Consider the following 14,804-nt stretch of genomic DNA (forward strand, 5'->3'; position numbering starts at 1 on the left):
ACACACACACACACGCACGCACGCACATACTGGGGGCATTTCATTATTAAAGCACCTGTTCAGGGCTGCTAAAACAGTTTCCAGAACAATAACACTATATATTAGATATCATGAAATAGCTTCAGAGTGTGCCACATTTACTCTATGAGTTACACATGTAAATATAGAGGTGTTTCTGTGGTTAAAATTATAATATTTAAATGACACAGTATACAGCAAATGCGATTTTTGCTTTATATTGTAGAGATTCTTATAAACTACTTACATTTCCTATGTGTGCATCATTTGTAATCTGTGAAAATGAGAATAGATGGTTAGAGTTACAGCAATGAGGGCGGCCGGGCGGGCAGCCAGTCAGTCAGTCAGTCAGGTAGGAAGGTAGGAAGGTAGGAAGGAAGGTATCGGCATAATAATTGTTTGCTCTTATGACCAGTTCTCTACATACCTGAGGAGCTGTTTTCAGAATGTACAAAGCACTTTTCACTTCTTCACTGATTTTCTAAGTATAAAATAGTACACACATATAAGACTAATGCAATCCTACCAACAATGACAGGAATTCTCCAACATTTATCTGACAATTCAAATCTTCCCCACAATGTATGATGCAGTAACGCTTTCTATTTTATGTTACCAACTTACCTTATAGTTTTGTGGATTGGATACAGTCACCATAGCAACATTGTCTTTGAAATGCTTCTTAATACAAACTTTGTATTTTGTTGGTAAGGATAATGCCAAAGCTATTGGTAAAGTAAACTATTAGTAATGAAGTAAATCTCATTCTTAGACTACTGTACTCGACCGCGTTAACGCCCAGGGTCCTCAACTCATAAAATCAGGATTTTTTAGGGGTGGGCGCTTACCCGAGCACCCCCTCGGAAAAGAGTGCAACTGACAATTTTAATTCACCGTGTGACAGATTGAGGGGGATATTACGTCTTTGGAAATTTGAGGAAAAATAAAATTACAAAACTAATAGGTGAGTTGTCATTGACTCTTACAATGAAGAAACAGAAATGGTCAAATATGCACATTTTATTACAATATTAATTACATACCACCCGAATTTATGAGATTAAAAATATTTGAGTCAAAATCAAAATCTTCATTATCGCCACTGACGAATGTGTCCGATCGTACATAAACTCTTTCCGCCATGATGTACTTGCATTTGTCCTGCATCAACGTCCTTTGACCTTTGACGGGTTAAGTCTGTTATCATCCAATCAAAATGCTGTGTGGTACCGACGCAATTCTTCGGAAATTCTCGAAGACCCTTGGGTAATGCAATGTGGAAGTGAATTATCGATGTCGAAGTACGATCTGTTGGAGTTGATTTTGGCAAATAAATGACATGTTTTTGTTTTTTAAATGGTAAATAGCAATTTTTATCGGTAAACTGAATACGGCATGCAATATTTACTGCATTTTACTTTTATTAACAGGTCATTGTCGAAGTGTAGTTTACGCACGGTTACCGTGGTATACGCATTCACAACATATTCACGGCGGTCAATATCCACGCTGTATCATATAAAAACAATAAATTAATGGCATTTTGAAGGGGTGGGCGCTTTGCCGAATGTGACCCCGAATATAAACATAGTTGAACTCTGGTGACCTTGCCCTTTGTTATATAATATAATTCCCTTTATCATAGTTTGTTTCAATATAAATATGCATTGTCATAATTAATTTTGAATACAAACAAGTTTTGGGGTTGAACCAACAGTGGGGAATCAGTCTACCGAATGTCCTTAAAAGATGTAAACATCTTACAACAAGTCATTGAAAATGACACAGTCCCCGTTAAGTTCTCTTTGTGCTCGTCATATTAAAGCGGAGGGGTTGTCGCGAGCGTGTCCTTGAAACTTGAGTTCCAAATGGCGTATACAACAGATTGTTTATTTACATCAAAACACATGTTTCATATCGTAGTAATATGGCCAAAATAAAAACAGCCGTTACTCAGCCATCTTTGATCTGATTATGAAACACACTGATATGTATGATGTATGTGCCAAATACGAATAAAAATGGTACATAAATTGTGGAAATATAGTAGTAAGGCCAAAAAGTCAGATGGCTGTCAATCGGCCATCCTTTGAAACAAATTGTCATGGACATGCATCCTAACATGTATAAAGTACATGTATGTGCCAAATTTGAATGAAAACTGACAGAGCACGTCCAAGATACCGCATAAAAAAACAAAAACAAGATGCCTGCCAGTCGACCATCTTTGATCCAATTGCGAAATAAATCGTCATGAACATGTATCCTAACATGTATAATCTATGTACCAAGTTTAAATGAAAACTGACAAAGCATGTCCAAAATACAACATTTTCAAAAAACAAGATGGCTGCCAGTCGGCCATTTTCAATCAAATCGCAAAACCACTGCATGTGCATATGTCCCACATAAGGTACAAGACACATGCAAAGATTGAACGGAATCGGTCCACAGGATTCTGAAATATGATGTTGGATAGACTGACGCACGGACAGACGGACACACGGACGGTCGGACGGACAGACTCAGGAACTCACGGACGGTCGGGGACATGTATCCTAACATGTATGATCTATGTACTAAATTTGAATGAAAACTGACAAAACATGTCCAAAATACAACATTTTCAAAAAACAAGATGGCTGCCAGTCGGCCATCTTTGATCCAATTGTGAAATAAATCATCATGGACATGTATCCTAACATGTATAATCTATATACCGAGTTTGAATGAAAACTAACAAAGCATGTCCAAAATACAACATTTTCAAAAAACAAGATGGCTGCCAGTCGGCCATTTTGAATCGAATCGCTAAACCACTGCATGTGCATATGTCCCACATAAAGTACTAGGCACATGCAAAGAATGAACGGAATCGGTCCAAGGGATTCTGAGATATGACTCCGGACGGACGCACGGACACACAGACGCACGGACGGACGGAGACCAAATTATAAGTCCTCGTTTTCGGACTTCATCCGAACGGGGACTAAAAACATTGGTGCCTTATTTGTTTAATTATTTTAAGGAACATAATTTACAGCTTTATTGAAAGTAATTGAGATATTTTAGAATAAAAACAAATGTCTCATTGCAAAAAAAAGTGCTGCATTTAGATGTGAATATTCATAAAACATGCAAGATAACAGAAAAATTTAGCTGGCTTTAGTTCAAGTATTTTGTACAGGTGTCTGTCAAAAATGAATGATTCACTGAGACAAATATGAACTGCCTCATTGTGTGACTACTGTACAGTGTTCTCCACAATCCAAATTAGCTGGTGGGCGGCCTAATTAGCATAAATTTGCATATTGATTTGCATATCATTTACATACAGCATTCTCGCATTTATGACATGAACTGCAATACACACTAAGTTATTTACTATTCTCTTTTTAATTTAATTTAATTGGAACATGTTACAATTTTTTGAAATACAAACAGATTGGTCACTATCAATATTTACGAAATGCAAAAAGTTTGAAATCGGTGATTTATGCGTTCGCAAATTATTCTGCGTTCATGAAATGCAATTCGAGTAATCAAGAGCAAGTACAAAACATAATTGAGTTATAATGTAGAAAATATATGAGATGATTTGCCCACGAAGCCAAAACAGACAATTTGTCAAAACAAAATCCATAACATTTTTATTTGTGGCATCAGTACTCACCCGTGCCGACGGACGGTAAGATGCATTTATGCATGTACGGCCATGATACGTTGCGTTTTCACACATTGTTTTGGAATTCAAGAAAAAAATGCTAGCAATCGGCAAAATAAAAGAATCTGATATGTTCTCGAAAGATTAGACATAAAAAATAGATAAATTGAAAAAAGTGGAAAAGATAACTAAAATATTATTCAATTACAAATACTCGTGGTAAACTAATCCAGCAGCCATGTTTGATGTTTATTACCGCTTTCCGAATTCAGTACACGAACACCCAGAATGCGCTGTTCCCCTATGCAACTTAGATACTAAATCGTTACAGCACCAACAGCGGTGGGTAGCCGACGGTCGTTGAATGGGGTAGGCCAAAAGGTCATCAGTTTGCCTTCTCTATGCTGTTTTCACAATGAAAATCGAGCGAACGTTGTAAATACGGCTAGAATTTAAATTTTTGTTCGAGTTTACATGCAATCTGCTAATATATTTGTTGGTGGGCGGGTGTTGAGAGTTACTGGGCGGCCGTAAAACTTGATGGGCGGGCCGCCCGCCTAAAACCCCTTGTGGAGAACACTGCTGTATTATATGAAAAGTAAAAAAAAACACCCTTTATGAATAGCTATCATGTTGCAAGCTCTGCTTTGTATGCAAATCAACTTAAATAGTTGGTGTCCAGTGGAGGGAGAAGTCAACAGTACTGTTGCCTCCTGAGAAACTACATCTTCAAACACTGCAATCTCTGAAGTGCATTTTTAAACTAGTATTATAAAAACTCTATCATTCTGTTCTAATAGCTGAAAAATATTCCTGTGAGTTTTCATTTGTCGAATGAACTGTTTGTCAAATACAGAATACATATATTTTAGAATAATTTTCTTTTTAAAATGTGGATGAAATGTTTTGCTTTTAATGTATTTTTTATGTATTGTTTTTGATTTGATAACTTTTGACTAAACAGATTTTCTATTAGCTTCAGATCTTGATCAAAGTTTGGCACCCAGTTCATAGCAGTGCTTATATTGATTTTCTGACATCTTGTTTTCTGTAAAGATTTTATTGGTAGGTTTGCAAATGTGTATCAGACTGTGCAATCTCTCCATGGGCGAGCATGGGCGCTAACGCGGTCGAGTACGGTATATAAGGGACATGGAACAAAGTCTATCATAATGACGCTAATGAGTGTATAATCATCTGGTGGTGGTTCAGGAAATGCCAGGTTTTGTGATGGTTCCTGCTGGTAGGCAGCAAAAATATTTTTTTCTAATTCACTCTACCAACAAACAAGCTGATATTCTGTATGATTCCTATAAATGCCTCAGGCGTGTCCCTAGCAACCAATCTTAAATTATTGTAATTATGTAAAATTTAGGGAAATATCTTGCTTTGAACTGGTTGTTATGTTTAGCAACAGTATTTCAAAAGTTTCAGAGAGACACCAGTTCTACACTCTTTTTTAACACTCACCTTCAAAGTCTTGCATCCTGTCAGGAGGAATTGGAACTGTGAATGACGTCTCCAGGATCTGTAATTATGACATTCAATTCATTAAAATCTAAGTGACTGAGAGTAACTATTAAGTAAATAAACAAACTTCACTCAGCTCCAGTGAGATTAACTATAAATAAACTAACAGCAAGAAACTAGGACTCACTGACCGACATTAGATCTCACCTCATTTTAAGAAGAAATGATTACATCACAACTGATCTAATTAATCTAGACTGGGTGTCTGTCAAATACAATACTGAATTCAAAATTGTGTTGCTATACAGCCAACCATGGAATGTTGAACCCTTATGCTCCACGAATAGCTAGCCTTAGGTCCTGTTTGTGTTTATGGTACTATTAGATTCAGATATGGCAATGGAGCATCATTAGTTCACCAAATTTGTGTAATATACAACAAATTCACATTAAAAACTGGCCCAATTTGGCCAATTTCAAAGCAGCATGGAAACATGTGTGCTCATTATATTACATTTTGTTCATTACTGATTATTTTTGTAGATAAATCTTTCTACACTTGTATTTCTTCATCTCATGATCGATTTGTATTGTTAAACTAACAATATAAATGATTATTAATTATTATTACCAAATTTAATTCATTTACTGAGTTTACATTGGAGGAGGATGTTAGTCCGAAAGTATGATTTCATCATCTCCCTCAATATGTACTGATATGTATTACTGTACCTTTTCTGCAGCCAATATTTTCATCTGAATAATTTTCTTTGCACCGTTCACTTGACTGATACAATGACCAAATATTCTGACCTCATAATGACCCGGTGAGTCTGAACCTACAATTGTAGAGTATTAAAACTTTCATATATTGAAAACATTTCCTACAACAAGCAGCCTCTCAGCTGAGATAGCTCCGCTGTTAGCAATGCACGTTTCAAGTAAAAAACTGAAGATATCATTAGAAAATGAACAAATCTGAGAAAGGTCTACCCGAGGTACCAATATGTATAATATCAAAGAAATCAGACTTGCGTTTTTTAACAAGAAATCAAAAATATCACTTTTTACCAAAAATGACAAAAATATTCATCAAAATTAGAGAATTGAAGATATCATCATGAAATGAACAAATCTGAGAGAGGTCTACCTGTAGTACCTATACCAAAATTAGATAATTGAAGATATCATCATGAAATGAACAAATCTAAGAGAGGTCTATCTGGGGTACCTATATGTATAGTATCAAAGCAATCAAACTTTCTGTTTTCAACAAGCAGTCGAAAATAACACTTTTTACCAAAAATAACAAAAATATTGATCAAAATTTGAAAATTGAAGATATCATCATGAAATGAAGAAATCTAAGAGGTCTATCTGGGGTACCTATATGTGTGTCATCTACAGGTCTGCAACATAGAGCATTATTTACTTACGTTCATTTTCATGAGTGAAAGACTTACTTGGTGCTCTGTCAATCTTCACTTTATAATCTTTTTCTAAATCTGAAGGCACATTTGTATTTTCATCAAATACTGGAATAGAAACATATATAAAGACATGGTAGATTCACACTAGAGCAATATCCAACCCGGATGAAATGTTTTTAACTCAGTCATCGATCTCATGCAGCAATAATCGATAACATTTAAATGCTGGGTCTCAGTATTATCAAAAGTCACATTTATTTGTTGCCACTATTGTTGAAATACATTATAAAGAAGCTAAACGTCACAAATTTATAATATCTCATGTATGTGTGTGATATGTTTATTTGAAGTCTGAGTGTAATCGATCCAGCCATATCTGAATCACAGTAGCAGTGAGCTAAAACTGTAAGTCCCCGTTTACAAAGTGGCTACAAACTTTCAAGAATTTGCTAGACTCAAAAAGGCGTTTCAAATATTCCAGTTACAGCAAACATTTTTTTCTTCATTACTCATAAATTATTAACATATGCAAATAAGATGCATTTGATGATTATTTTTGGAAAACAATTTTGTATCATAGTGTGCAAGTGAAGTTCAGTGAATTGAAAAGAATTGAAATTAGAGAAAATAAGATTTAGGAGTTCTGATGACAATATGTCTTTCACTTACTTCGTTCTACCATGTAGGTCGGTACAACCAGTGTTGTCACACATCCAGTTGTTCTACTCTTGACATCCAAGCTTTTTTCTGGCAGTTGGAATGGCAGACTCACCTGTGTCATACTGGAATGCGGTTCCTACAATAAGTGGAAACATAGCAAAACTACTACAAGTGAAGGTTGAAATAGTTCCGCTGTTTTTGTAGAGTGTCATCCTCAAAGTTGATAAAGTTATGCACAATGAGATATTAACTATTCGCCATGGTTATTAGTGTTCCCACAATGTTCTTGCTATATTACAACCACGATAGTTTCTTTCTTTGTTTGTTACCATGGCAATTACAAATGTTATCTTGTTACAAATCTAATGGAGGTCAACCTATGGAACCCACAAACCAATTGCGTTGTTAGTTTATTCATTAAAAATTGAGAATTGAAGATATCGTCAAAAAATGAACAAATCTGGGAAAGTCCACCCAAGGTACATATACATATACACACCCTCCGTTTTCAAGAAGTCAAAAATGTAAAGTTGACACCGATGGACAATCAGTAATTATGAACAGCTCTACGCTTAGTGGGGCTAAAAACTTCTTTGTTTTAGTGTATGCTCTATATATTGATAATGTAAACAGTTAAAAGAGTGTATGCATTCACATTTAGTGAAAATAAAACAACTGTATTTACATAGTCCATATAAATTAAAATACATTGAACAAACATAGTCATGATACCCAACACTTTTCCCACATCAAACTGAAATGATTTGATAATTTGAGGACAACTTTTTGAGGTCACTATGACTAATATTCTGGACAATATCTGAATAATTATAACCTCAAACAAGCAAAGTAATCAGGTAATATTTGAAGAAAAGTATCATCATGTCAGTATTTTTTTTTATCCAGCTTCCTGTAGATTACGTAAACCAATGAGAGCACTTGATTGAGTCAGTGGCATTAACTGATCCAGCAATAGAAGTACTATAGTTGAAACATTAATTAAAGCTTAAAGGCATGTTCTAACTTCTGCACACACTACATATACAACCATATATAGGATTCACTAATTAACATGCTACCTTGGTCAGCTTAGATTTCTTGGCTTCTTGAATCAACAACACCTTGGCTTTATTAACAGCCGCTCTGTTGCCTTTCACTTCAATGCTTTGCATTAATCCACCATCTTTGAAAACAAAAACCTACAGCGATTCAGTGAGACTGCAATAATGCATCAATCTGAGTCACATGGCATTTTTTGTCTGAATATATTATTTTGTTGTCCTTGTTTGTAGTTGGTTATATAAAACAACTAAGTTTCCATGGTCCATAACACCAACATTTGATTTGTAGTAGCATAAACTTCTGGAAATGTGCTGTCAATTTGTACAAATTTGAGTTAACATTAACCATTGACGATGCATGTCATGTATGAATAAGCCTGGGGTATTACTGACATATTCGGACAACATATCATGCTGACTTGAAATCCACAAATCGTCTATTGCATTTTATTTACACTATTTTTCTCACTAGCTGCATGCAGGCCAGAAAAATTTGATTATTGCAAAATTCTGCTTCAAAAATTACAAGAAGACTACAGTGAGAACACTGACCAGCATATTCTCTATGTTTATAATCATAAATCATGTTCAGTTTAAAGTTGTATAACTTTCTCACCACAAGACTTTCTCAAACAAGTTTTCCTGCAATTTTTTCTTATATTCTTTAATATTTCTGGGAATGAACTCAAATTTTAAAGCAGACAAAATTTGAGTCAATTTTTAGATTTTCACTCAAAAAATGTGATAAAGAAGTCTTCATCACAGCATCAGGTGCCAGCTTGATAAGCCCCTTTTTACCCTTCAGTTTTCAATAATTGTTAAAACATTTAGTGCCATTTTATATCCAAAATTTACCTGATGGTAGAAATCTCACAAATGCACCACTGCTTTCCATTATGTCCTTTACATATTCACCTGTTAGACCAAAAACTGCAAAAAGAATTGAACAAGTCATGACACTTGATTGATGCCACTAATACTCCTAGCACCTGCTGATCATTACACTGTCAGGAACATTCCCAAGATATGGAGTTGACCAGAATCACAATCCATGTGCACTACATGCATTTTATATTATTAAAGAATGGCTTAGATTAGTCTGACATGTAGATGTGAGTAGCGCCCTTGTTGGCTGAACGGCATCAGACCTTACTAACGCCTGACAGAATAGTGTACGTCGCGTCGGCAAGATCTATACCGCGAATTCGCTAAGTTCACACCTTCTTGCAATGAGTTTCATTTTGGTGGTCATGGTAACACTGGCAATCGAAGCAGTGTTTGCATTGTTGGCAAAAATCACAGACTGTTTTCAACAAGATGATAAACATTGGGCGGATATAAACTCTGCTGTGAATGGTTACTCTTTGATGGCTGTCACTATCTGATGTTCCTGCAATTTGATTGGTACCAACAAAAAATCCTCGGAGGAAGTGAAAAATTACATCGTTATGTCAGATGTGTTTTTGAGCACCTCGAAGGGTACAACTCACAAGACCTTGTCAGGCTAGGCTTAGAATTTTTTCTTTTTTTATTGAGGGTGACCATGGTGAAAATAATTTGTGAAACAGACTACAAAACAAGGTCCAAATTTTATAATGCTGAACATCCACTGGGATGTTTGTGGATGTTATAGTGTGGGGTATGATCAGCATCAAATGGCTACAATAAAGTTGGATATTTATCAAATTAGAGAAGCACAACCAAGTTAGGGGGCATAATAAAGTATTATATCTATCTAGTTAGAGGGGCACAATAAAGTAGGATATTTACCAAGTTAGAGAGACATTTTTTATACAATTTAAAATGAGTTTCCATCAATTGTAGTGTTAAAAATGGCTTTGTGTTGATGCAAGGCACTATCTCATGCCCACTCAGAGGAATGATAATAATTGTTGTGATGGACAATGGTTGATGATGGACATTACAAAAAACTGGCAACTCCAAAAGTTACCTGATTTAGCCTGCTTGGTACTGATTGACACAGTGTCTTGTATGACCTCTTCTCCTTTTCTGAAAAATAACAATATGCAGCCATATAAATATCTCTCCAGACATCTGCCCAGTAAATTTTAAAGGTTCAGCCATACACTTGCCATATATTTGAAAGTTTGTGAAGCAATGGTATGAAAAGTTCAGGATGACTTATTTTGTTATTATATGTTATATTATATGGGTACTGTATTTGGTCTATTTAGAATCACAAAACTAAACACACACATGTTTTATATATATCAGTTAAATATGAATTTTGATCAAGGACTAAAAGAGCAAATACGGTATATCAAATATGTATAAAATGAGGGTTTGCTGTAAATGGTGAAATATGCAATAAAGATTTCACTTTAATTTGTACATTTGTGTGAATTGCAAGATGATTAGAAAATAACAAGGCAAACCTACATCTTTAGAAATACTATGCAAATGAATACAAGTCAGTCAATGATAGTGTACCTGAACCATTTTTCCACTGCGTTCAGTGATGCCACTGTTACAAGTGAAAATGTCCCCATTGGTATTTCTTAAGCTAAACACATGACATTCCAAAGAAAAGGGTGGATTACATGTGAAGGGAAACAATTTCATGCAATCACAGAAAAAAGTATTGACTAATTTAAATGTGTCAATTAAAGTTGGTGTGGTTAGTATGATGGTAGATTATAATGGTACAGTGGTGTTACAGTTCTTGCTGGTGGTACGATGGCCATTACAAGACATGTCTTATCTATTATGACTGAAACTGGAGCTAGTTTATTTGTAAGTTTTTTGAGTTGAAATAGATCAGACAAGACATGTCAGAGATACTACTGAAGAACAGCATTCAAAACAAAAAACAAAATGGCCACCAGTCAGCCATTTTCTATTCAATTTAAGGGCACAAATACTGAAATAGACTACAGACTGATAGATGCAAAGGTTAAAATATGAATGCCTGGTTTGGTAGGTTTGATTGAAGCCTTCATGAGATCCCTTGATATCTTCATTGCACATTACTGTACATAGATACAAAGTTGCATACCCTTATCATGCAAATTCTTGGGTATATAGAATATAGGTGGAAATTCTAGACACACCTGTGCCAATTCAGAGAAAATAAATGAATGGAAATCAATTAGTACATACCGAATGTGTCTTTTAATGAAATCAGTTTCATTGACATCAAGAGTGAAGTTGTGAGATGTAGCCGACTCTGCATTTGTAGATTTTGATTCATTCTTTGCGACAAATTTGTGTTTCTCGGTACTTAGCTCAGTTTCAACTTCTTGCAGCCAACTATGGACATTTTCTTGTTTACTTTGGTCAAACCAATGACCAACCTTCATTTTAGATTGGTTGCTTTTATTGCCATCGGTATCTGTCTTTTCATCCCTGCTTATGCCAGGACTCTAAAACCAATTACAAATATTAACATAAATTGCCTAATTTTTTTTTTAGCTTGACTAATACAGTGTTCATGACAATTACATAAGCTAAGCTAAGAAACAACACAACGTCGGCATATTTTGTGGCATGGTATACGGCTGTTAATTCAATTTATATTAATCAACCACTGGTAGATCTTCATGAAATTGACAGAACAAATAAAAAAACTACCCCGGTATACAGTATAGCTTGCTATACCATAGTAATCTTACAGTTACTATGCATAGTAGAATGGAAGAACATAGGATATAGGGAGCCCTCTGGAGGCAGAATTTCAGTTGGAATTTGAATTTCATTGTAAGGGAAGAGTAGGAAATTAAACTCGCGGTTTATCACGGTCATTACCGCGGTGGTGGTGGGTGCTCGCCGGTTGACCGCATTTTATGCAAAATTATGCATAGATTCCATGACCCCGGTTTACCGCGGTCGTGGGCGGTAGGCTCGCATGGCAATTTACACCCTATTGTTAAGACTATGAATGGACACAATAGACTGGGAAACTAAAGGTTACTTGCCGCCAAGTTCAAATAATAAAAATCGAGTGGTACCAGAAGATTGGAAAAATCGTCTCTATTAGTTCGCAGAAGAACACTATTTTATTTTCACGAGTCTTGGTATAACATCGCAAAGCAACCCAGAATAATGTAGACCCCACATAATGTAAAATAATATCACATTATTTTGAATTTACATCATGTATAGTCTCAGGATTTATTTTAAAAGATTAATGTTTTGCGTATACCAATATAATCGGGCGAAGTATAAATTCCAAGTGTAAAACACTCGTTAAAAGGTCCAGTTTACGTTATCTCGAGACCATGCACTAAGTAGGAAAAGCAAGCCGAAGTCGAAGAGGGAGTGTCACACACTTGGTGTTAGAATATATACTACAACGACTGGGTGATCAGCGAAAAAAATAGCGCACTTCTTGGCAAAACTGACTAATCTAATAAACCTTGGCCAAAGTTTAACCCCAAGTCACGCGCTGAACAAGTGGGTTGTCACTTTGGTGACCATTCGCGCTCCGCGCGTTGACCTTTTTATTAAACACATCCCATTACGCAACTTTTTACTGGCTCTGCGTTGCCTACGTAAAAATTGTTACCGTTCTGGTTGTGAATATTTCGCCATTGCCGACGTGAGAATGCGTTGCCTTCGTAATAATTACGCAAACTTATTTTCCATTGTTTATGTACTGGCTGTGAATATTTCAACTTTGCCGACTTGATAATGCGTTGCCTTTGCAATAATTACGCAAACTTATTTTTTATACCCCTGTCGACACCTTGAGTCAGGCTGCTATCACCCTTTCTATTTCAGTAATTGACGGTCTGTAGGTGTTAAGTTGTCACCTCCAACTGATTGAGCGGGCAATTAAATACGCGATAATACCAGACTTAGTTTTTCTACTTTAAAACTGACGGCAAAGCACAATACAATCGTCCGGAGCCATCGAACTACGCGACTTAGTCGAAACCGCGACGTACTGCCTCAGAGACGGGGCCACTGAATAACTGTTGTTGATAATGATATTGTAAACAAACACGCACACACAAAACATTAAAGCCAGAAAAGTCAAGTCAAGAAACAACATTTCAAATAATAATAATTATGGTTTGACATCTATATCATTTTGAAATAAACTAAATTTCATGTAAATAAAATCCAAGCGTTACAATTTACTGTAATTTCAAACTCAGGGCAGCGTACTTTGAACGCAGAGTATTCGATCGCTTACATTTCGAGTGAAATAAAACAAAACAACGTCAGGTGCTTTTGAACTACGTGCAGTTGGCACAGTAACGGGCAATGACCTCAGCGGTTCACACGCAATGAAATTCTAATCGAGCCAGCTAGCGTTATCGTACGGTATCATAAACTCAATAATTATTCATTCAAAATGCCTTTCACACTCACGAGTACCATGGAACACGAACATGTAACAGAAAAATAACGCCTTTTGTTTAAAAAAGATTCTGTCAACCAAGAATACATGCGCAAGGCAAGATTTATGAAACGAAACAGAAAATAATCATGTCATTGTCAGTGCAATGCAGACAGCCTGACCTGTTTTGATTAGTTCGCCCGTTTCTTGTTTGCTGGCCATTTTTTCTGGAGTGTGACACAAATGGTGAACATGATACTGCCAAATCAATCAAGAACCAGGATACGGCTTGGATACGCTGAAACTTTGTAAATCGTCCTCTTTTCAATTGTAAACTTTATTCCAGTGTAATAAAGGTATACCTACATGTACCATGAAAAATTGTATCGCATCACTTTGGAAATTTACGCGAAATACATGTACTAAATACTAAACAAGCGCACATATCGTATTCATTTACAGCATCGGATTTTAAAACAATGACTCGTGGAATCACAAAGAAACTGTTAAGTACGTATTTCACACATTACCGAGGACCGCGGTAGAGACCGGTAGAGCGGTAGACACCCCTAATTATAAGCAGTCCGCGGCTCTCCCCAGCGTTCTGCGGTACACCGCGGTAATGACCGCGGTGCACCGCCCGTTTGATTTCCTACTCTTCCCTAAATTAAGATGGTGCAACTTTTGTCATGCAAATACATTAAATTACTTTGACTTACATTTAGGTTTCTTGAAATGCACATCTCCACTGCGGACTTGACTTCCCTGAAGCAGATGAATTATTTTAGTACAAAACATTTTTAAAATTTGACAAAATATTGTACAGCTTAGAAATATATTCCTATCCATACTAAAGTGGGAAAAGTTATTTGTGTGTAAAATACTGAACCAGAAACAAGGATTAATTCTGTTGGAGCTACTTTGCCAGTCCTCGCCAGTTGTATACCGTATCTGTGCTATTAATATATATATATATATAGTATATGCTTGCATAAATGACAGAGATATGTGTATGATTAAAATAAGTCATAATTTAATATCCAATTAAAAACAATAAATGTGATTTGGTTATATGCGCTTCTATTGGAGATTCGCTTCTAATAGAGCAAATCTGGTGAAAGAAACCACTCTATTCTATTATTATCACATGACCACAGTGCGTATTATTCACAGTTGTTAGGTTAAATGGGAAGATA

The 14,804-nt window shown here is 35.8% G+C and overlaps 1 protein-coding gene across 1 annotated transcript in view; it reads right to left on the reverse strand.

Moving 5' to 3' along the window:
- LOC102802932 (uncharacterized) overlaps positions 1-14,804 on the reverse strand; it is a 33,743-nt gene that overhangs the window by 15,038 nt on the left and 3,901 nt on the right. Inside the window, exons 5-16 of the mRNA XM_085500431.1 lie at positions 14,328-14,373; positions 11,424-11,686; positions 10,255-10,313; positions 9,159-9,233; positions 8,322-8,425; positions 7,252-7,378; positions 6,616-6,687; positions 5,885-5,991; positions 5,153-5,210; positions 643-743; positions 446-499; positions 266-292 (exon numbers count right to left, since the gene is read on the reverse strand). Of these exons, the coding sequence (XP_085356557.1) occupies positions 266-292; positions 446-499; positions 643-743; positions 5,153-5,210; positions 5,885-5,991; positions 6,616-6,687; positions 7,252-7,378; positions 8,322-8,425; positions 9,159-9,233; positions 10,255-10,313; positions 11,424-11,686; positions 14,328-14,373 (1,093 nt within the window). The remainder of the gene's footprint in view (positions 1-265; positions 293-445; positions 500-642; positions 744-5,152; positions 5,211-5,884; positions 5,992-6,615; positions 6,688-7,251; positions 7,379-8,321; positions 8,426-9,158; positions 9,234-10,254; positions 10,314-11,423; positions 11,687-14,327; positions 14,374-14,804) is intronic.

Source organism: Saccoglossus kowalevskii, chromosome 6, assembly GCF_978046115.1.
Source record: "Saccoglossus kowalevskii chromosome 6, keSacKowa6.1, whole genome shotgun sequence".
Classification (NCBI taxonomy): Eukaryota; Metazoa; Hemichordata; class Enteropneusta; family Harrimaniidae; genus Saccoglossus; species Saccoglossus kowalevskii.